Source organism: Pelmatolapia mariae, linkage group LG15, assembly GCF_036321145.2.
Source record: "Pelmatolapia mariae isolate MD_Pm_ZW linkage group LG15, Pm_UMD_F_2, whole genome shotgun sequence".
Classification (NCBI taxonomy): Eukaryota; Metazoa; Chordata; class Actinopteri; order Cichliformes; family Cichlidae; genus Pelmatolapia; species Pelmatolapia mariae.
This window is the reverse complement of record NC_086240.1, coordinates 29,229,321-29,251,914: the sequence shown is the minus strand read 5'-3', so window position 1 is coordinate 29,251,914 and position 22,594 is coordinate 29,229,321. Positions and strand designations below refer to the sequence as shown.

At 40.5% G+C, this 22,594-nt stretch overlaps 1 protein-coding gene across 2 annotated transcripts in view; it reads right to left on the bottom strand.

The window, feature by feature from the left end:
• cd2ap (CD2-associated protein) overlaps positions 1–20,425 on the bottom strand; it is an 81,811-nt gene extending 61,386 nt beyond the window's left edge. For both annotated transcript variants that reach the window (XM_063495110.1, XM_063495112.1), the window contains exon 1: positions 20,104–20,425. In XM_063495110.1, the coding sequence (XP_063351180.1) occupies positions 20,104–20,107 (4 nt within the window). In that variant the 5' untranslated portion in view covers positions 20,108–20,425. The remainder of the gene's footprint in view (positions 1–20,103) is intronic.
• Positions 20,426–22,594: the final 2,169 nt, after the last annotated feature.

The following is a 22,594-nucleotide window of genomic DNA, read 5'->3' as shown; positions in this document are numbered from 1 at the left end:
AAATGATAAAGAGGGGGAAAAGGTAGGGGGGGGGGGGGGGGGGGGGGAATGGATGAGTCCAAATTTAATGAAAAATTGAAAATTCGATACTTTTGTAAAATTGTTTATTACACGTAAATCTCTTAAACACCCTTGAGTGAAATATTTAACTGATACATTTAAAGAATTTTCAAGGAAAATATCACTACTACCCCATAACACACACACACACTAAAACGTTTAATCTCAAAAGTTAAAATTCTTATTTTGAGAAATGTAGCAAAAATAACGATGGCTAACAGTCGAGTGTTTTTTTTTTTTTAAACGTTTAAATAAAATGGTAAAAGTCACAATTATTAGCTAAATGTTCTCATTTGAAAAGGGAAAAAAAGAGTCCAAAGTTCATGATTTTACATCATTTGGGGAAAAACAAACAAACAAACAAAAAAACAAGAAAAAAACAAAACAAAACAAAACACCCACACTGGCACAAATGGGCTTCCATAATAATTCAGAAAGAATGTGATTCTATGAATGTCTGGTCCTACCAACAATCAGTTTAACTGGCAAACTAAATGATTTATGCAACTTCAATATTTCTATCTACATCTGTAATTGCAGGATAAGCAAGATTTTTCAACAGAAAAATACAACACATTAAAAAGTTTAGTCTGAGACCAAACTGAAATATATGAAATATGCTCCACACACCACAAAAAAGATGAAGAAAAAAAACAATAGCCACAGACTGTACAGACTTCTACCGCATACCGCAGCGTAATTACTGAAATAAAAACAACAGCAACAAAAAAAAAACAAAAAACAAAAAAACACTCATGCTGACACATGAATACATGTTTGACTATACTGACTGAGTGAAAAGAGTGCTCTTTCATAGTCAAAACCAAGACCTTTAACAACTTGCCTTACAAAGCAATTACTTTGTATAATATGGAATAAAAATATGGAAAATATGGTGCTGACAACTGAGCTTCCAACATCTGTGCACAGCTAAACTAACAGAGTTTTTCACAGATGTAGATTCTAGTTGTGGCAGATGAATAAATAGACAATCATTGTCACCCTTTGGTTAGTGAGGTCTTGTTGTGAAGCCTTGAGCAGAGCAGATGCAACACTCAAGGGGTGGATCTGACATACTTTACACTCATAGTTTAGTAACTTGTATGTCCACTATAGCATACAGTGCTTCATCCCCCTTATTGACTCTCACAGGATTATGTTTTACTAAATAAACACCACAATGTTTCCACTAAGAACAGAAACTAGCAACTGAGCCCATGAACTCATCAGAAACATTTACCCAGGATTGCCATTTATAAGTCAGCCAAAGGCCATCACTCATATGTGATGGCTTCTTTATATAACCGGGGGGCGGATCTCCTCCTTTCTGGCCACACAGAAAGAATGCAGATTTGCCCATCTTTTATATACAGTCTAGTCAGTTCAAAACGTCATACATAATGTTTCTCCTCTGCAAATATTTTATTGGCTATATAACATTTAATATCTGAGTAAAATAATTAGCTCAGTTTCCCATCTCATTGATTAACTCCAACTTCACAATCATCTGCTAAAGATGGTGATGAAAGTAGTTAGATGGAGACATTAGTCCTTCTCTGGATATCTGCTACAAGCTGAAGGGCCACTCCAAGTCCATCAGAACACAGAAGGATATAGTCAGTGACGCAGGTCCACAAAAACCACAGCCAGTGATCCAACCAGGTGGCAAAAACAGGTCCAGGGCTAGCAACTGAATTTTAATGAAGTTCTATTAAAATATGAGTGTACAGTAAGGTTTAAAGGTAGACGTGTGGCCACTCTGACGCTGCTGTTAGTTTCAGCCTCTGAAGTAGACCTCTTGATGGCAGACACTATGGCTTGCTGTGCAGCACAGACTGTACAAGAGGTTACACTGCCCTTAATAGCAGATATGTGGGTCTGTGTATAGCACTTCTACAGTTTGTATGCAATATTTTTGTATTAGTTTTGGACATAGCTTGTCACCATTAGACTATAATTTAACTTTTGTCAAGATACAGTCACCTCTGGCCCCAAAATACCAATATGGCAGCAACCAAAACACTAATACTAACATACCAAGTTTCATTGCAGAAATCAGTGATGGATGTCACAGTGGTTACAGACATTTTTTTTATCTTTTAAGTACATGCTATGACTAGTCCCTCCAATTGCAGTATTTAGCAACAAACTGACACGAAAATGCACAATAAGTAAAAGGAGGTCAGAAAAACAGATACTGAGAGGCTGCCTGACTGAATCCAGCACAGCAGGTTGAACTGCTTCCGACAATAAACAGTCTGAAGAGGACTGACAGGTTGTGAGGTATTCCAGCCACACAGGGTGGCCTTTTAACTCATGACTCATAGCGGAAAGGCTCCGCTGACACAGCTGGGTTTGCACCAAGCAGAAACAAAAACATGCAGAATAAGTAGAGTTTCCTGACCAATGATCTCACAGCAGCTTTTCCCCTCAGCATCAAACACCGAGCAGAAGAGGAGGAGCAATGAGGTAGGTAGGATCTTCTTAAACGCCTGCTGGACAGCCTGACTGATGGAAACACTTACATTGCACCACAGAAACCTAAACAGGAATTTTTAATTCTGATCACCAACAGATATGATTCGGTTGTCCATTTACTGTCATGGAAAATGGTCAGACAAATGCCAGATTCACATCAGACTCCTACTGATTTGACTAAAAACAGCAGGGACCATACTGGTAGATTTATGTTCACTTTCCCCAGTTAGAAGAAGTTTATTTCCTGTTAGGCCTGCTCTGCTGACACTGGTAGAATGACACTAGAAAGGCTGACGAGACTTATTTCATGAGACTGCATCTACATCTTATTTAGTCACAAGAACAGCTGTAGGCCACACCACCCAAACTAATTTCTGCTGCAGTTACCTCACTGCATTGGTTCATGCCTTCATTACTTCCAGGCTGGACTACTGTAATTCTTTATTATCAGGATGTCCTAAAAACTCGCTGAAAAGTCTTCAGCTAATCCAAAATGCTGCAGCAAGAGTCCTGACAGGGACTAGAAAGAGAGAGCATATTTCTCCTGTTTTGGCTTCCCTTCATTGGCTTCCTGTTAAATCCAGAATTGAATTCAAAATCCTGCTCCTCACTTACAAGGTCTTAAATAATCAGGCCCCATCTTATCTTAATGACCTTGCAGTACCATATCACCCTATTAGAGCACTTCGCTCTCGCACTGCAGGCTTACTTGTTGTTCCTAGAGTATTTAAAAGTAGAATGGGAGGGAGAGCCTTCAGTTTTCAGGCCCCTCTTCTGTGGAACCAGCTTCCAGTTTGGATTCGGGAGACAGACACTATCTCTACTTTCAAGATTAGGCTTAAAACTTTCCTTTTTGCTAAAGCATATAGTTAGGGCTGGACCAGGTGACCCTGAATCCTCCCTTAGTTATGCTGCAATAGACGTAGGCTGCCGGGGATTCCCATGATGCATTGAGTTTTTCCTTTCCAGTCACCTTCTCGCTCACTATGTGTTAATAGACCTCTCTGCATCGAATCATATCTGTTATTAATCTCTGTCTCTCTTCCACAGCATGTCTTTCATCCTGTTTTCCTTCTCTCACCCCAACCGGTCGCAGCAGATGGCCGCCCCTCCCTGAGCCTGGTTCTGCCGGAGGTTTCTTCCTGTTAAAAGGGAGTTTTTCCTTCCCACTGTCACCAAAGTGCTTGCTCATAGGGGGTCATATGATATGATTGTTGGGTTTTTCTCTGTATTTATTATTGTGCTATCTACTGTACAATATAAAGCGCCTTGAGGCGACTTTTGTTGTGATTTGGCGCTATATAAATAAAACTGAATTGAATTGAATTGAATTTTCTGCTTTGTTAAAACCCAAATAATTTACTACCATGCATTCCATGTGGGTCTGTTTTGCTTTTTCCACATCACTTCATGCTGCATTCCTATTGGCTGGCTAACAAAAGTGTGTCTACCAGCATTAACCATGTGTGATTGTTATAAGTTTCTGACATTACAATTCTTCTACTGTACATTTAGAGTGCCCCAATTGCCTGCTGACCTCTCACTGTATTACATGGCAGCACAGTTTTTGAGCCACATCCCGAAATGTCACAGTGATTAACATCAACCCTGACACCAGAGTCACATCAGCGTTTTCCACACATAGAACTTACTTGAGCAGGAAACACGGATGTGCATCTTTAACTTTAGCATCTTTTAATCTACTCAGGAGGACAACGTCATCCACGACTTACTAGGGGACCATCCCTGTCCTTTTAATTTGATATTTCAGATGTTCCACCCCTCTGTGGGTTCTTTCCTCTAGCCAGCTCATTGGCCACATTGCTTTCGAGTCACTCAGCTGTTACAGGTAGGATCTCTCACTGTGGTTGCCATACTCCAGCTCCACTGTCTCTGCCTGCACTGGTTTAACTCTAACCAGAATCTACACCAGAAGAATCACTGCTTCATATCCTGCTATAAAAGAAAATACAATCTAAAGCCTTAGACTGCCCGTAAAAGCAACAATGTGGCACCGATCATTCTTTTTGAAAATATTCATCCATCTCACTATAGCTAAAAATAAATACCACCTTTACTGAATAATCTGTTTACTTGTAAATACAATAATGACTCAGTGTAATTGCAGTTACACTGAATAGAGTTTCTGTCAGTGTGTTGCAAGCTAAGTAAATGGTAACTAGGGCAGGGCAATATGGCCAAAAATATTTATCATGATATATATTTGAAAATTTGCGATAACGATATAACTGACGCGAGACAAAATACTTATGTGCATTAAAGCTATATAAAAATGTAACTGTGCAAATGCAAATTCCTTGCTGACAGTTTAACCAAAAGGCATTTCCAGTGAAAATTGGCCACATATCCTGAGCATAACTATTTATAATATCCACAAAACTTAAAAAGAGGTTATACACACACAATGCGGTAATATTATGCTGAAGCACAGTACGTATTACTCCGCGAGGCTCCTGCGTACGGTAGCTGTAATGCTCCAACAATCCATCAAGTGGTGCAGCTTCATAGTTTAGCAAAGTCGTACTAAAACATTTTTTGACAGATTTTTGAGCGCCGTGTACCACATAAAATCAGTTCGGTAATAACGACGGCCCGCTTGCATGCTCTTCCAAAAAATGTGCTTTGGTGGCTATCTGATGGACGAAAGCCAAACCAGTTCCACACCACTGAAGTTGCACCATTTTTACAAACCAATTCTAGTTCAGCTGTTTCATTCGACGATCCGCTTTCACCCTTCTCATTCTCCGTCGCCACCATGCTTTTTCCACCATGTGCGTATGAAAACAAAGGCACTGCGCATGCACGTTTTACCCATATTCTGTCGCGATATTTCATTTTCTTATTATTGCCTAACATTATACTTGTATTACCGTGAACGGTATGATATGGCACAGTCCTAATGTTAACAACGCTCAAAGTAATATTTAAGCCCACTTATACCATCTCACAGAAAAGTCTCATCAGTATGTCGATTTCTAACCCACCAAAGAGCCGTCATGTATGCATTCACACAACAGAACCTCACTCATATAAGCATAGTTAAGACTACTCGTACTGCTGAAACCGTACTTCTTTTTCTTATAATAAATAATGTCAGGAAGTAAAAACGTAGATATACATATACTATACACTGAGAGAAAGGCACTGGTTTGGCACACTTCAGATCAAAGTGGGCGCACGATGTAAAATTAGTTTAATGTTCCTGGCTGAGGGCGGTTAGGAGGTAACCATACCACCCAGCTAGCAGATGCTCTCCTGTGAAAGGGATGTGATGAAAGTGTCACTGGGCTCGTGCTGTCACTGTGTTAGTGTTTTCACAAGCAAAGCTGGCTCTAACTGTGAAATCGCATGCTAAATGGGTAACAACTTGTCAGCTACAAAGCAGTTATTAAAGCCCATTACACTCATCAGGAAAGAGTTTATAGATGACAGACTTCTATAAGGCTAGAGTATTTTTGCAACAATCGGCATCACTCATTTAAAAGCCACACTAGCTTTACTTTCAGACCTGGAAGCTACATGAAGCCTTTATTCAACACAGTTATTATGACAGTGGTGCATCTGAAATCTGATGTTAGGGTTTATATAAAACTCCTGGAACAAATGGTCACCATTTTTAGCATTTTCTTTATTAATTTAAGAAATATATAATCAAATTAGGTTTGCTATTAGCCAATTTCAGGTTTCTCATACGGGTTTTTAAATGGCATTAGTTAACTTCTCGGCTAATGATAGCTGATTGTTCAGACAGCCTCAGTTGCAGCATTGATCCTTGATTAGCTTGAATAACGGGGTATCGATTCATTAAATCCTGAATCAATTTTTAAATATAACCCTTTCATGCATGAATTATGACAACCTCTATCAGGATTTTTCTCTTAAGTATTTTTATTTATCTTTAGGCATGAAAAAAAAAAGTACTTTTCAAAGATGTTTTTTTTTTCCACATATCCACTTAGGTGGACAACAGACGTTTTGACTTATGAATTTGTTCTGGAGTGTCACATCAGTGTCCAATGTAGTGGTTTATATGCAAGTATACTATCAACACTGACACAAATACAAGAAAATAGCCTTTGAATAGCTGCCCACTGTAGTGACCACTATGCGCGAAAGGGATAAATGTATTTTGCCAGAAACGCCAGAATCTCAGGTTAAAGCTCACAAAACTATTTCAACAACCACTAAACAGCTAAAACAGTCTCTGATTTCTGCATTATTCATTTGCTTATTACGCACAGGTCGTGTACAGTGGTGTCGGCCGCTGGTTTTTTTTTTGTTTTTTTCTTTCAAAAATGACCTCCAACAAGAAAGCCTAATTTCTGCTATGTAATACTGAAGAAATTTAAACTTCTTAAACTTATGCCAAATTGCAAAATGCTTAGCTGTGTCTCTAATAAAACCTCTGTGACTTTGCTCTGCTTCACTTCAGCAGTATCAGGTAATGTTCATATGTTGATTCATGGTTTTCTTCCATTTTTGTTCTACTGCAGAATATTTTTAAGGTGGTTATCTGCTATAAAAAGCCAGGCCAGGTAAATCTCCTTCATGTTTTTCTTGTTTTATCCTTTATCCGTTACTTTGACACAAAGGCATCTGCTGTAATGCTTACACCTCTGATGAAGTCTCACAAGTGTCAGTACTGATGAATGATTAGAATTATAATATTTCTTACTGTCTGAGTCAAAATTGAATTGAATCGGGGATCAAATCGAATCGGGACCTTGTGAACAGGAATCGAATCGACAATAGAAATCAGTGAAGATACCCAGCCCTAGTGAGTAGCCTTGGCCCGACAGAAGTGGATGTAGCTGTGTGTAATGAGAAAAGATGAAAAGAACGATTGATAACTTTTATGTTAAGGCCTGATCTTATCTTTCTTGTAGAACTGTGTTCCAAATAAAGAACTTAGTGTTGTTAATCATTTACAAATCAATATTGTCTGTATGGTCAGCAATTACCCCCCAAAAAAACCAACAAAAAAAGTGAACATGTAAAACTGTGGGTGTTAAGTGATGCGGTTGAAAAATTTGGGTGCACCTAACTTTTGTGCTGGTGCGCCTAAGAAAAAAAACGTTAGGTGCACCAGTGCAACCGTGGCAAAAGGTTAGTCTAGAGCCCTGGCACAACTGTGACTTTATGCAGTTTACCGTTGGCTATTCAACTGATATCCTTCCACACATGTTAGCTAATTACATCCCTTGCTTTTCATGGAACTAAACAATAAACCACACAGTGTTGGCTTTTATCAACATTTGTAATTTAACAAAAGCCTATAAGAAATCTAGTCTGCATTTACACTGTAAACGACAGTCTAGACACATTAAATGCATAAAAGACGCACAAGCCGAGCAACAGAAAAATAAACAGCTTAGCCGAGGCCCCAGACCATAATTTAGGAATATCTGTCTGTGTAACCACAGGAAGAGATACGAACTCCGGTAGTAAACAAACAATGGAGAGCTCCGATAGGCAGAAACCTACCCTCAGTTAATTCAATACACAGGGCACAAGACTGGATGTGGAGCAAAGGGACTTTAAAACAGCCCCTCAGAGATCACACAAATACACCCTGGCTGAGAGCAGCACAGCTCCTCAATCAGTCTGACTCAAATCTCTTCTGAACACCACTTATATGCCAACGGAAGTCAGCTTAAGATAATTATTGCTTTCATAGTCTTCAGTGGAAGAGAAGGCAACCAAGAAACTGTTTTATTTTGCATTTTCTTTTAAAATGTGTGTTACTGTAGGGTGAGATCAACAAAACGCAGGGCTATCAGGTTGTGAGTTAAGCCCAGAATACAAGTTTTTCTGTCAGATGACCAAACACGTACAATGTTACAACGTAAATTTAGCCTGTGAGGACCAATGACCACTCACTTCCAAGCTGTTCCTGTGCACTGCTAAAACACTGAGAATCCTCTCAGCATGGAAATATCAGCAGGAGTCCTAATTTAAAGGGTTTTTCCTGCGCAGAAGACAGACTCCTTTTTTCGTCAGACAACTGTAAGACAACAAAACAGTCTTTTAAAAAAAATGGCCACACACAAACAGCATTTGAAGTCAGAATGTCCACTAACAGGAATATACTTAAAGTTACTGGATCCGTGTTTGCTTTGGAGCAGACAGTTGTTTAGAGGGCTACACTGGTTCTACACACTGCTGGGTTTACAGGCATACAAGCATATCTGAAAATCATTTTAGCACTTCTTTTGTCTTGTTCTTTTACTCCAACCGTCTAAGAATGTCCATGTGTGACTGTTTTACTAGTCTACAGTTTGCTTGCTTTTATTTCTAAGGTTTAATCCATTCCATTTAATCCATTAATAATGTCCAACTAGCTGCAGCCCTGCCCACCTTGTATTTCAATACAGGCTGACCCAAAGCCCAATTCTCACAGTCCACCATCATTCAACTGCTCGTACAGCGAAGATGCCATCCTACAATCAGACTGCCTCCATCTTCACCACCTCTGACTACAGCTGATACTAGCTCTTGTTCTGATCACCCCCTGCAGCAGGTGTCGATCATACTACACAGCAGAATGATGACTGTCATCACAAACTAGAGCTGAAGTCTGTGAATTCAGAGCTAATGCACATGGTGTGATGGAGAAGTAGGGCAGTATTCAACATATAAATGGCAATGATATCAGCTATACAAATACTATAGTATAGGATAGTGGAGGACTATCGCTGCCGTCAAGATTACAGCTATTTCTAAAATATACCGTCTAGGGTTGGGCCATATTATACCGTTCACAGTAATACGGTGTTAGGCAATGATAAGAAAATGAAATATCGCGTTAGAATATGGGTAAAACGCGCATGCGCAGTGCCTTTGTTTTTATTAGGCACATGGCGGAAAAAGCATGGCGGCAACGGAGAATGACAAGGACAAAAGCGGATCGTCGAATGAAACAGATGAACCAGAATTGGTTTGTAAAAATGGTGCAACTTCAGTGATGTGGAACTTGTATGGTTTTTGTCCGTCAGATAGCCACCGATTGTCGGAGCATTACGGCTACCGTAGTCAAGAGCCTCGAGGAGTAATACGTACTGTGCTTCAACATAATATTACCGTATTTTGTGTGTATAATACCCCAAAATGGCACTTGTTAAGAGGCATGCTTATGAAGCTGATTTTAAACTCAAGGCTATCAGTCACGCAGTAGAACATGGGAATAGAGCAGCTGCGAGAGAATGGAGTGGAGGAAGCAAGAAGAATGAGTTGAGTAAAGTTTGACTTATCTGTTTTGTTTTGCTTAATACGCCCGAAAAATACGTATTTGACTTATTTATTGTGCACACTGTAGTTTCATGTTGCAAAGCACCTCTTTTTAACTTTTGTGGATATTATACATGGTTATGCTCAGGACATGTCAGCCCATTTCCACTGGAAATGCCTTTTGGTTAAACTGTCAGCAAGGAATTTGCATTTGCACTGTTAAATTTTTGTATAGCACATAAAAAACAGCTGCTTGTTTAAGTGAAAATAAATTGATGGGGGTTTTTTGCACTAATAAAGTTGTGGAGTTGTAAAGTATTTTGTCTCGCAACACTTATATCGTCAGTTATATCATTATCGCAAATTTTCAAATATATATCGTAGAGCTAGAGCTGGGCGATAGAACGATAACGACATGTATTGCGAAATAACTTTTTGTCGATAGAAAAATTTAACTATTGCGATAGGCCTCATCTCTCTTGTCCTCTTAAAAAAAAAATAAAAAAAAGAACAGCCAATCCAAATTAAGTAGCGCAGAGCCGAACCAATCACAGCCGCAGCGTCACGTCACGTGACTTGTTACGTACAGCACAAGTGCCAAGGCGCACATGTGTATTTGTTTTTGCAGCCGGGCCGCCCGGGTAATGAAGGAAATGAGTTTGCCGACTAGAGAAAAATCAACCGAGAGCGTGAGCGAAGGTTACCGAAGAAAAAACCAATGATGGTTCCAATGCCGGAGAGATTGTCGAACGGAAGGGCCATAGAAGTTCCGTAGTGTGAAGGTATTTCGGCTATTTCAAGTCTGACAAAAAACAGAGTAGCGCGCGCTGTAAATTGTGCCGAAAGCAAGTCTGGAAATACAATAAACCGGTGCATGCTCAATCTCTGGCTGAAAGCGCTAATTCGTAACAGTAAGTAACTGTTAAAACTGTTTGAAAAGCTAAGCTATACAACAAGGAGAGATTGAGAATTTCCTTTTAGTTCTCAGTTTATTTGATATTGACAAAAGTTAGTCAATTTTGTCTGTTCTTCTGTAAAACTAAGATTTATTTTTAGAATTAAAATTTTGTTTCTAAGTGGAATTGACAGTTTAGTAGTCTGTTTTGTTTGTTCTATTTTGAAACTTAAACGCTTTAGCGGCTGCGTTTTGTGTAGTTTGCAATATTTGCCTTTATTTATCTGAAACTGAAGTCTCATGTTCCTTAAGTACATCTACCCTGTTGAACTTATTATGGGAAATAAATATTTAAATATCACGATATGTTTTTTTCATTTCTGGCGATAACGATATATATCACGATATAAGCCAAATAACTATATTTGTAAGATTTAAATGTGCCGTTGCTCACAAGTAAAATGTGAAATAATTAGCAGCTTGTTTTAATTTAAATATTTATTTCCCATAATAAGTTCAACAGGGTAGATGTACTTAAGGAACATGAGACTTTTTCAGATAAATAAAGGCAAATATTGCAAACTACACAAAACGCAGCCGCTAAAGCGTTTAAGTTTCAAAATAAAACAAACAAAACAGACTACTAAATTGTCAATTCCACTTAGAAACAAAATTTTAATTCTAAAAATAAATCTTAGTTTGTTTTACAGAAGAACAGACAAAATTGACTAACTTTTGTCAATATCAAATAAACTGAGAACTAAAAGGAAATTCTCAATCTCTCCTTGTTGTATAGCTTAGCTTTTCAAACAGCTTTAACAGTTACTTTAGTCTGACAAAAGCCGAATGACAAATTAGCGCTTTCAGTCAGAGATTGAGCATGCACCGGTTTATTGTATTTCCAGACTTGCTTTCGGCACAATTTACAGTGCGCGCTACTCTGTTTTTTGTCAGACTTGAAATAGCCGAAATACCTTCACACTACGGAACTTCTATGGCCCTTCCGTTCGACAATCTCTCCGGCATTGGAACCATCATCTGTTTTTTCTTCGGTAACCTTCGCTCACGCTCTCGGTTGATTTTTCTCTAGTCAGCACACTCATTTCCTTCATTACCTGGGCAGCCCGGCTGGATGCTTCCCAAACAAATACACATGTGCGCCTTGGCACTTGTGCTGCACGTAACAAGTCACGTGACGTGATGCTGCGGCTGTAATTGGTTCGGCTCTGCGCTACTTAATTTGGATTGGCTGTTCTTTCTTTTTTTTTTTTTTTTAAGAGGACAAGAGAGATGAGGCCTATCGCAATAGTTTAATTTTTCTATTGAGAAAAAGTTATTTCGCAATACATATCGTTATCGTTCTATAGCCCAGCTCTAATATATCGTGATAAATATTTTTGGCCATACTGCCCTGCCTTAGTACCGTCTCTTTCTTGCTATAAAGAGGTCTAGGTTATACTCAGAAAATGTAACTTAAATGGATCTGTTTACCGAAAGCAGGATGAATGACTCCTTGTTTCTGTTAATAATGCGAGTTAAACATATTTTTTTAGGATCTAAATAGCTCAGCAACACTTGAATGCACAGGAAAAATTCAAGCCCTCCAACTTCGTTCTGGAGGGCAGACTGTGAGACATTTGTGGCTGAACTAAATGTTTCACAGCGTTCAGCTGAACCTGGATCGTCACCTCTGTAGGAGCCGGTCCCTTTTATCAAAAAAATTTAAAAAAAAAAAAAAGAAAAACCTCAGCAGCTGCTCCTGAACGGGTGCAGTCAGTGATAGGTGTTGGCCTGTGAAATACCAGAGGTGTAGCAGTGGACAAAGTCCTCTTGGTTTGTTCCTTGGAGGAAATGCCTTTCCAAATATGTTAAGCATGGGCGCATTAAAAGACGGCGTACAGGTGCTGTGTGTGCGTGGCATGAGCAAACTTCCTGCCTAGTCACTGGAGTCAGGCCACGGGGCAGCAAGACTGAGGCTGAAACAGCTGCAACCTATGAAGTAACGTTGAGGGTGAAAGTTAGAGTTTCCTGAAAACTGAAAGTGAAGAAAAGTCTCCTAATAGCCTAAGCTGGACAAGCTCAGATCAAGCAGCAACTTTCAGACAAGTAGGGCTGCCACAAACGATTATTTTGATAGTCGACTACTCACTGATTATTTTTGCAATTAGTCGACTAATCAGATCATGCATCTATTGGACATAAAACGTACAGCTTATTGCACCAGCGTGCGTCTGCTCTTATATAACTATCATTAGCTTACAGCTTGAAGTGTTTAAGGTATGTGCTAACTAAAAATAAAGACAAGATGATAGTTTATTAAACTTTTAATGAAATTTGCAGATTGTAAATGCAAATGTAAAATATAACAACAGGACACTGGAGTAAATTCTCTACCATTTCACACTTCTGTTTAATCAGTTCTCTGTTTGACATTTATTCAGCTGTGTAAAAACTATAACTTTAATCTCAGCCAAATCAATTTACTGAGGAACAAATAAAACACTGAAAAAAGCCAAACAATAACATTTTTAAATTATCTGAGTGACTTATATATCATGTTTAACCTGAGTAGCGAAAGACTGCGGGGGGTTTGAAAATGATGTGCCCCGGGAGTTCGCAGCTCTAGTGAGCCTTGAACCCTCTAGCTATCGAGCTGTTGGGTCTCTCCGAAAACGTCGGAGCACTTTTGCAAATCTGTGATGTCTTGATAAACCGAGCAGATATTTGAAGTTTACACAGCTACATTCTCGCCTGAAAATATGTTACAAGTTTATTTTGTGACCCAGAAAGAGTAATAAGAGTAATATTAAAACTAAGTAGCTGCCGCCATTGTTGAAAACTGGAATTGGCTGGGCCGCGCTATGAATTCTGAGACAGGTTGGGCTATGACGGATACACCCGACCCATCCTTCAAATCTGGGGAAATGAAGGACGCATTTTTCGGCCGCGTTTGGGGGAGTCTTCGAATTTGGACAGGCTTCGCCGTGTCGCTGTAACGTAATTGGCCTACAAATGCAGCCTCCGAAGGATGTGGCTGCTAAATTTGGACACAGCTATGAAACCGGACACTGCTTCTTCTTCTTTGGGGTTTAATGGCAGCTGGCATCCCTGGACATGCAGTGCTGCCATCTTCTATTTCAGTCCGTTATTACACTCTTAAATCCTACTACTTATTCCTGCGTCTTTCGGGATCTTACAAAGCTTCAAAGGGCGCGTTGACTATTAAATTAGTCGTCGAGATTTTAATAGTCGACGTAATCGTGACTAGTCGACTAATCGTGGCAGCCCTACAGACAAGGCATATCCTCAAGTATATCCTACACTGCTTTACAGTTTATATTCATAACACCTCATAACTGGGCTTTGCCATACAGCACATCGGAACATACACTCACTGTTTGCTAGGCGTTGACAAACAACTTTCAGCACCAAAGCAGGAAGCTAACGAGCCTACAGGTGCCTCGCCATCTTTGTATTGCTGTGTAGATGTAGGTCAGCAGGTCTGCTAGTCCTTCATGGCCAGGTGACACCAGACTACAACGGATTAGCTCCGTTACTGGTGCACAGCTATCCTACTGCGTCAATGATGTGAAATTAACTGGACCTTAGTTTGAATCATTTACCAAACTAATGTGAACACAGTATCGATGGTGATGGTGGTGGGGGTAAAATCACCTCAAGCTTTTAGAACACATCAATAATGTGGCCAGCGGCAGCCACATCCCTGCTGCAGGAGTGCTTCTACTGTCCTGCTCTAAATGCACAACTGGAACGGAGAGACAAGAGCTCCCAGAAGCACAGCAATGGACACAGCTAGGAATAGGAATAGTCAAAACAGAGGAGCTCCAGCTGATGACAGAGAGCACAGCACCTCCCGTTTGGTGCCACAGCTCATAACAGTGTTCATCTCCTCTTAACCACCATTTCCATAACCCTAACCTGTTTCCATTAATTGGGTGTCCATCCCAAACGCCCTGCAAAGTGACCACAATACCCACAATACCAGTGTCGTATTTGGATTCTGCACATCAAAATCCATAAGAAACAAATCCATTTCATCTCCAAAACAGACAACTGACGAGCATAGTCTATGTGTGGGAAACTGTATGTGTGTACTGATATGGGCAACTGCACACTGTCACACCACCTCCTCAGCATTCTGTATGTTATCTGGGTGGGTGAAAACAAAGTGTGTAAATGCAGCAGGATGTGTCTGGATGAGCCAGACTGCACTTGGTAAGCCAGGTGTAAATCCAAGACAAAACAGCAGGTCCAGCTCCTGCTGACTCACCGCGCTTACGGACATGTGTGATAAACCCCTTTCCCTCAGGCCTTTTCTTGTCTCTAATAGATATAGATCATGATACCGAATGGCTGGAAACATTAACATTTACAAACCACTTAACGCTGCTTGGCTGTACAACAGACCCACGGAGCATCACTCTCACAGCCAACAGACGGCATTTCTATGGAGATGCAACCACATCTCTGAGTGGATACAAAGCACACAGCCATGCTGCTGCCCTACTGACTACTGAGCACGGCCACACAGGGAAAGCAAAGTCAGCCGTCTCTGATGTGGGTGTGAAAAAACTAGCAAAAATAATGTTAGGACAGAAATTTTAAAAAAAAGTGACGGTAACAGTGTGATGACACCTAGGCGTGGTGGAGCGGTGCTTAAGGATTCTTGACATATTTTCTGCTGCTGTGACATTAGTGAGAGAGGGAGAAGGCTTATGTTTGAGGAGTTGATCCACTTTGGAAACACGCACACGGCAGGGTTTGGGATTGCGATATAAAAGAATTTTACCGCAGTTAACAAGAGTTTTTTATACTGTCTAAGTTTCTATCTTCTATTCAAATCTTCTCATATCAAGAGACAAGAGCAACACTTCCTGATGGACTAACTGAATGGCTGCTTTGTTACTGGCCTGATCATTTAAAGTATTTAGTCCCAGCAAGACAGCTCTGAGTAACTAGTAGTCCTGTAAGCTAGTCCAGTGTTGCTCTTTAAACGTCCAGATACCCCAATGAAGTGTTCTGAAGTTATCAAGGAGTGTTCACACAGGAAGAGACCAATGCAGATTTAGCAACCAGGGGCCGTGCAATATCAATGAAATGCAGCAAAGAACAGTAGGTGGGTTCAGAGTTCTTCAACACAGGAAAATGACTGAAGCGATTACTACTGGTTGTAAAGTGGTTGCCTATAGAACCAGACACTGATACAGCCAACTGTCATTTAGGCCTATATTTAACCATCTTCCCTATGTTTGAAGACTTGTGATTGGCTGTGTTACCGTCACCAATATTTTATTAGGTAAACAAAGTGGTGTTCATTGGACGAACAGATCAGCAAATGTCCGAAAATATCATAATCAAGACAGCCAAATGAATTCCAACTCAAGTCTATGGCAACAGTAACAATTCTGCTCTGAAGATCTGCTGCAAGCTCCACATGACAATAATACTTCCACAAATCCAGTCTAGCGCTGTAAGATAAACTGCATTTAACCTCTGACTGATGGAACTGTACCATGATACACTGCAGATGGCATGAGCTAACACAGATAGGATATTTGTTTTCTATTCAATCAGGAAGCTGTCCATTTCGCTTTACCTCTAGCAATTTCCAGTTATAGAAGAAGCAGCTACTGGCCACAGCAGGTATGTCTGCATGTTTTGTTTGACAGAGTTTTTATGGCAGATGTTCTTCCTTACGCAACCCCAAAGGGGATTTCCATCTCCGGCTGGAATAGAACCAGTGACCTTTTGCTTACCAAGTAAAAGTACTGACTTGCAGACTAAAATAAAAAAATTTTGAAGTTGAACTAAATTAATTAACTGAAATTAAACCACACGACTTCATTATACTTTTTCAAGCATTCATTACAAGGTTTTAAAACATACATAAGGAAAATCATCCCTTAACCCTCCAAACTTAACATAGGTGATAACTGTTACCTGTATATTTTAGAGAAGGCAAAACAGACTGAATAGTTTTCACATGTGCATGTGTCAGAATGATTGTCTTTGTTCTTTGTGCCAAGAGAACAATTTAAAAAAAAGAAAGAAAAGAACCCAGACCAGGTGAAGCGTCCGTCCACCTCTGCAGCAACTCTGGTTAGTCATTGCACATTCTGATTCAACTCAGCTGGGGAAAAAAATTATTCAATCTAAATATACATATCCCAACTACACTCATAGCTATCAAATTCGTAAATGCAAAGAGCAGCAAATTCCCACCATATGTCCTGTCTGTGTGCTCACAATCAATAGACGAGCTATACTGGTTTGACTCTCCTTGCACGGCGCAGGTGAAGACTTTGGGATCTTATATAAGCTGATGACAGAGAGGAGGATGTTACAGGGGAGAGAGAAAAGGGGGGAAAGGAAGGAAGGAGCGAGGGGTGTTGGGGGGTACACAAGGCCACGCAAGCGAGCCGACTGCCAGGCGGGCTGCGTGCTTCTCTCAGTCACTCACACACGATCAGTAAGGAGGAAACTCATAACTGCATTCCTTCCCCCCTGATCTGAGAGGTGGCTGATACAAAGAGCAGTGTGCTGCCAGGAGAAAAGACACTCACTGCCTGGATTCTCTCCCCATTTAACAGCTTAACAGGTTGTTTTACTGACGCCCTAACACACATTAAACACAAATGGAGTTTCAGTCAACTAGTCAAACTCGCCCTCAGTGGGATCCCTGTTTTAAGCTAATATTTAAACAGGTCCTGCTCTACTAAGGACTTAACCAGTAGCTTTATAAGCAAACAGCAGGTATGCATGTCAAACAGGTCCCGGCAGTCTGAGATGGCTTACATCAGTGCTAACTATTGATGTTAAAGTGACACATGCTGAAAAAGGACTATTTAAACACAATGTAGGAGAGCTTGTTCTATCAGAAACCCCCAACACTGGATTAGAAGCTGGTTGTTAAGTCTAAAAGACAACCAATAAGATTACCTCAGGTCTTTCCAACTCTTCCACGTTAAGATGCTCCTCTTCCACAGCAAGCCCCACTATTCAACACTGGTTGGGTTTTTTGGCTCCCAACAAATTAAGCTCAGTAAAATGTGGGGCTTGGCTGAATAACCAAAACTTTTCCCAGGGGATGGGAGCAGTCACAACAACAACTTAAGTCTTATAACTACAACAAAGTCCCAATGAATATGAGCAGAAGACAATGGATGTGCTATGTGTCTTCAGCTATATTTATGTACAACGTTTGCACTCAAAGAGAAGAGCTCTTTTGTTTTTCACTCTCTCTCTCTGGCTGTTGCTCTGCATGGACAGCAAGACATTGTCTTGAGGATGGAGGATGTACCATACAGAGTTTTTTGATAAACCTTAAAAAACAAACAATGCAGTTAGAATTTTGCAGTAAGTTAGCTAGCTAACTGATAAACCGTACTATGCCTGATTTGTTTCCTAAAGGGAAAAAAAGGCAGAGCACTGCTGGGTATTAAACATCTGCAACATCTGGAGGATCAGTGAAGTTGGACTTCACAATGATGTGCTACATTGCTAGCTAAACAGATAACATTAGAATAGATGTTAAAACTAGCTTTAAAAGCTAAACTAAAGACGCCTCACGCATGAACAGTGCTAACACAGGTGTAAAGACTAAGGACGACATTGGAACAGGGATGCATGTGTCCATTTGGAAATCAGGAGACCCAAAGCACGGCAGCACAGTAAAAAGACAAGAGTTTCATCCAACGCTCAGAGCCAAAAACAAGTGGATACCGGTGAAAGAGCACTAACACAGTCAACACTCTCCATATGGCCATGAATGATCCAGTCTACCTTAATCCCTTACTTGTGACAGATATCAGCTGACAGGTGACAGCATTTACATCTGTCTTTAGATGTTTTCAAAGGCTGACAACAACAGCAACATATTTGGACACGGCTCTAGAGAAATGATCGTTCCCAACGCCACCAACGCCAGGGTGGGAGGTCAACACTGACGACAGACTGTTAAATACTGGCTGAGGCCAGCAGAGATTGGGTTTAATATTAAATCAAACAGTTTGGCCCGTGTCCAGACTTATTTAGGCTCTGCTGTGGAATCCACATCCTGCTGCTCCAGTTATGTGTGTAATGAAAAGTTCTGTGCTCATATCTGGGGACCGCTTTTTCTTTGTCATCTCAGGCAACCCATCTTCCTTTCTTTCTTGTCATAAAAAAAGCTAAAAGTTAAAGACCAGGAGATCTGTCACCTTGAGGCTGACCGCTTGTAGCCTAAACTAAGCGTAGGGAAAGCAAACAGTGTGAGTGAGGGGGCTCACTCACATAGCTGGGACATGTTCAAACGCAGCTATGAATGAGCTACCTGATCAAAAGCATAGCAAAGCCAGACACAGTGACTCTAAGCTAGTTAAAAGCCCTGTGGCTGTGGGTCTTTTTAAGCATCTCTGTCACTTGAAAATCCCAAAAAGTCCCAGACACCCAAAGCTGCAAAAGCCTGAGCTTAAAACCTGTTTTACAGCATACAGTAAATAAGTAAAATTTCACACAGAGATAACAAGTGCAACCCGCTACACTAACCACAGCCTACAGAGAGCTGCAGTCTGATGATACAACAGGGGAGGTCTGCACTGTACACATACACACACACACATCAGAGGTTTGCTTTGCATGCTGACAGCAAAAGCAGCATGACGGTCACAACAGCAGCACCACACTCTCCGTGACAGAGATGTGTGCAACATCAAAAGCTGCAGTTACACAGTTGTTTAAGTCTGGAAGAATCCACTTCATTTTTTCTATCATATTGAGTCCACCTTAAAAAAAAAAGAAGAAAAGACCCTGGTGTACGATCACGCAAGACGAAGCAGAGGAAACTGGAGGATGGCATGCAATAGGGTGTGGGAAGTCAAGGAGACTATGCCACGGAAAACTTCCAAATCACATCAGGCTTAGAGCAAACGTCAGAAGAGGAAGTTATTAATAACCTTTCAGAGCCAAAGACGCCAGGTTCACGTCACAAGTTTCCAGTCTGTGCACTTCTATCCTCAGTTTGGATAATTGCCTCTGCCGGGTGGGAATAAAATGGGAATTCCGAGCTGCTACGCTATTTTCAGCACAGTGAGTGTTTTTGCGGAGGCCGTGTGGACTTGAGCTCACTCGAAGCTCCTGGTAACATTAGCTACAACCACAGCCAAATCCGTTGGTGGGATGGAGGTGGCGTTATCCAGCCAGGCAGTCAGCTAGCTGGCTAGGCTAGCTTCCAAGGCTGGCTAACTTTAACTCCCTGCTGGTATAAAAAAAAAAGTGGGAGCGGGGGACGCTGACAGCGTAACTTAAGACCCTTAATTTGAAGCTCAGTCTGGGTTACGATAGCGGGCTGGGTGAGGAAATAAAAAGCCGTTAACGTATGAACACAAACAGAGACACACAAGCGCCACATCATGGAAACTCACCCATTCCTGTCCTTCTCGGCGCCTCGCGATCAAATGCTGGGATTCTGTCGCCCAACAGCCTCGCTGCTAGCTAACTACTACCCAGGTAGATGAGCACGGCCAACCGCCAAGAGTTTTCTAGTCGAGTTACTGATGAAAAAGAAGCCAGATGAGGGGTATATCCATTCGTCTTCGCTCCAGCAGCGGCAGCAGCCTCCCTGGTTGTGTCTCTCGGTAGTGCTTCTAGAGTTGAGTGCAGGAAGTTACCCAGGAGTCTCCACCTTTCTTGGACTTGCCTCCACGGCTCGCTGCTACTCCGATCGCCTGATTCTTGCTGCTACCAAAACACTACATAGCAGGAAACTTCGCGATGTTTCATTCCCGCGAGAGGAATGGTTAATGGAATGTTGACACCCCAACCACCACCTCCTCCTCCTGTTAAACGTCCCATTCAGCAATTACAGTATCTGCATTAGTGCGAGCCTGGCAGAGACACCACTGCAGCTCCATCCACTCTGCTGTTGGGGCTGTCTTTATTACACACTATCAATCTTTAGGCTTTCAGGGACTTAATGGAATATAGATAGATAGATAGATAGATAGATAGATAGATAGATAGATAGATAGATAGATAGATATATAATGATCTATCTATCTATCTATCTATCTATCTATCTATCTATCTATCTAAGGGATGAGGGGAAATGACTTAAAATAACTATAAGAATAACTATAATAAGAATAACTACCCACTACTTCACATTTAGCCTTGGCTGATGTAATTGATTTAAGTTGAGTCTGGCTGCCTCAGATCGTCAAGAACCACAGAAATAGGCCAGATATCAGATGTCTTGTGACATTTGGGACCACATCTAACCTACACAACATACGCTGTTATGAATGTCAGGCCCATGATTTTTGGGCCGTTTGAACGATAGCACACCTTCCAGTGCCATAACTTAGCAATAAGTGCAAAAAGTAGCACTGGTAGACCCAAACGCGTCTGATCTGAGTATAATTCTGGGAGACTTAGTAGATTATGTGAACAGAATGAAGTACCAAAGTGAAATATTGTGATAGTGTCTCCCTATAGTATGTGTGCATTGGTTTGCAAGGTGCCACAAAGACATGTAGCATTTCCTGTTTAATTTAGCTTAAACTCGGTGTTGACAGTATGTTAAACAACCCAGTACAGTTTTCAGCTGTCTCAATAGTGCTGGCAATAAAGGGGTGTGTTTTGTTGTTGTTTTTTTAAATAAAGATGACCGCACAGTGCACAAATTTAATTGCACTCATCTCTGATACCATACACAAGAGAAAGTGTTTGACAGAAATTAAGAATAGTAATAATATTCTCAGAGTTACGGTCTCTGACACTCTTCGAGGACTCAAGCTGTAACACAGAATAAAAGAACTCAATCACTCCCTCTGCTGTGGCTCATCGTCAATATTGTGTCAGATGCTTTAACTAGGGCAACGAAACCACAAAGTCAACTTCACAAGCAGCAGCTGAAGACCACTTTCAACCAGTCTTGCGTACATTTGCTGGTGATCAGCAGCTTTTAGTAATGCAGATTCCTGACACTGCCTGTACCGGGTGTTCTCATTTTCAGCTCCAAACCTCTTCCCTCTTCAGAAAAGATCATCTCCCTCACTAACAGTATGTAAGTCCCAACATTTTCAGGTTCTGACAGTGTCATTTTTCCCCAATAGGTCTCTTTTATTACTTTATTTCAACAGGTTGTATCTTTTCTTGTTATATTTTTTTTTATTCTCTAATTATCTGCTCTGTTTAGCACTGTTTGCTGGTAGATTTACTTGTAGTGTAGCACTTTGGTTAATGTCTGTTGTATTTAAATTTGCTGTGACTTGTCACAGTGTAACAGCACTGTTGTTAGAGGGCAGGTCACACAAACAGGCTGCCACTGTAATGTATAAAGAGCAAAAAGCTAGCACAGGAAGTAAGTAATGAGGGCAGCAATTAACACCAGCAATTAAAGACATGTGCAAAGCCGTAATGTAATGTAAGCACTGGGATAAAATGGAAAAATTAGAATGACATTAAAAACAGTATAATATACTATGTGTATATGTGAACACTACTTCACAAGACTGTCAAAGGAAAAAACAGGTTATTATATTTACTATACTTGTAGGTAATATATTCTAAACAGTTTAATTCAGTTTTATTTATATAACTGCCTCAGGATGCTTTATATGGTAAGGTAAAGACCCTACAATAATACAGAGAAAAACACTGAACAGTCAGAACAAAAAGGATAACTTCTTACATTTGCTTAAATTTCCTTACTTAAATGTAAGGTTTAGACTGTCTGTTAAATCAGATAGTCCAAGATAAAAGTTATTTTACAACAAATACACTGAAAATGATTTGTATAGCAGTACAGTACCTAACTACATGAATACAGGAACCGATTGTGGGGACTGTTGTGGGTAATGCTGAATGTTTGTCTAGGACGTAATGTGTCGACAGATTTACTGTCCTGTGGGC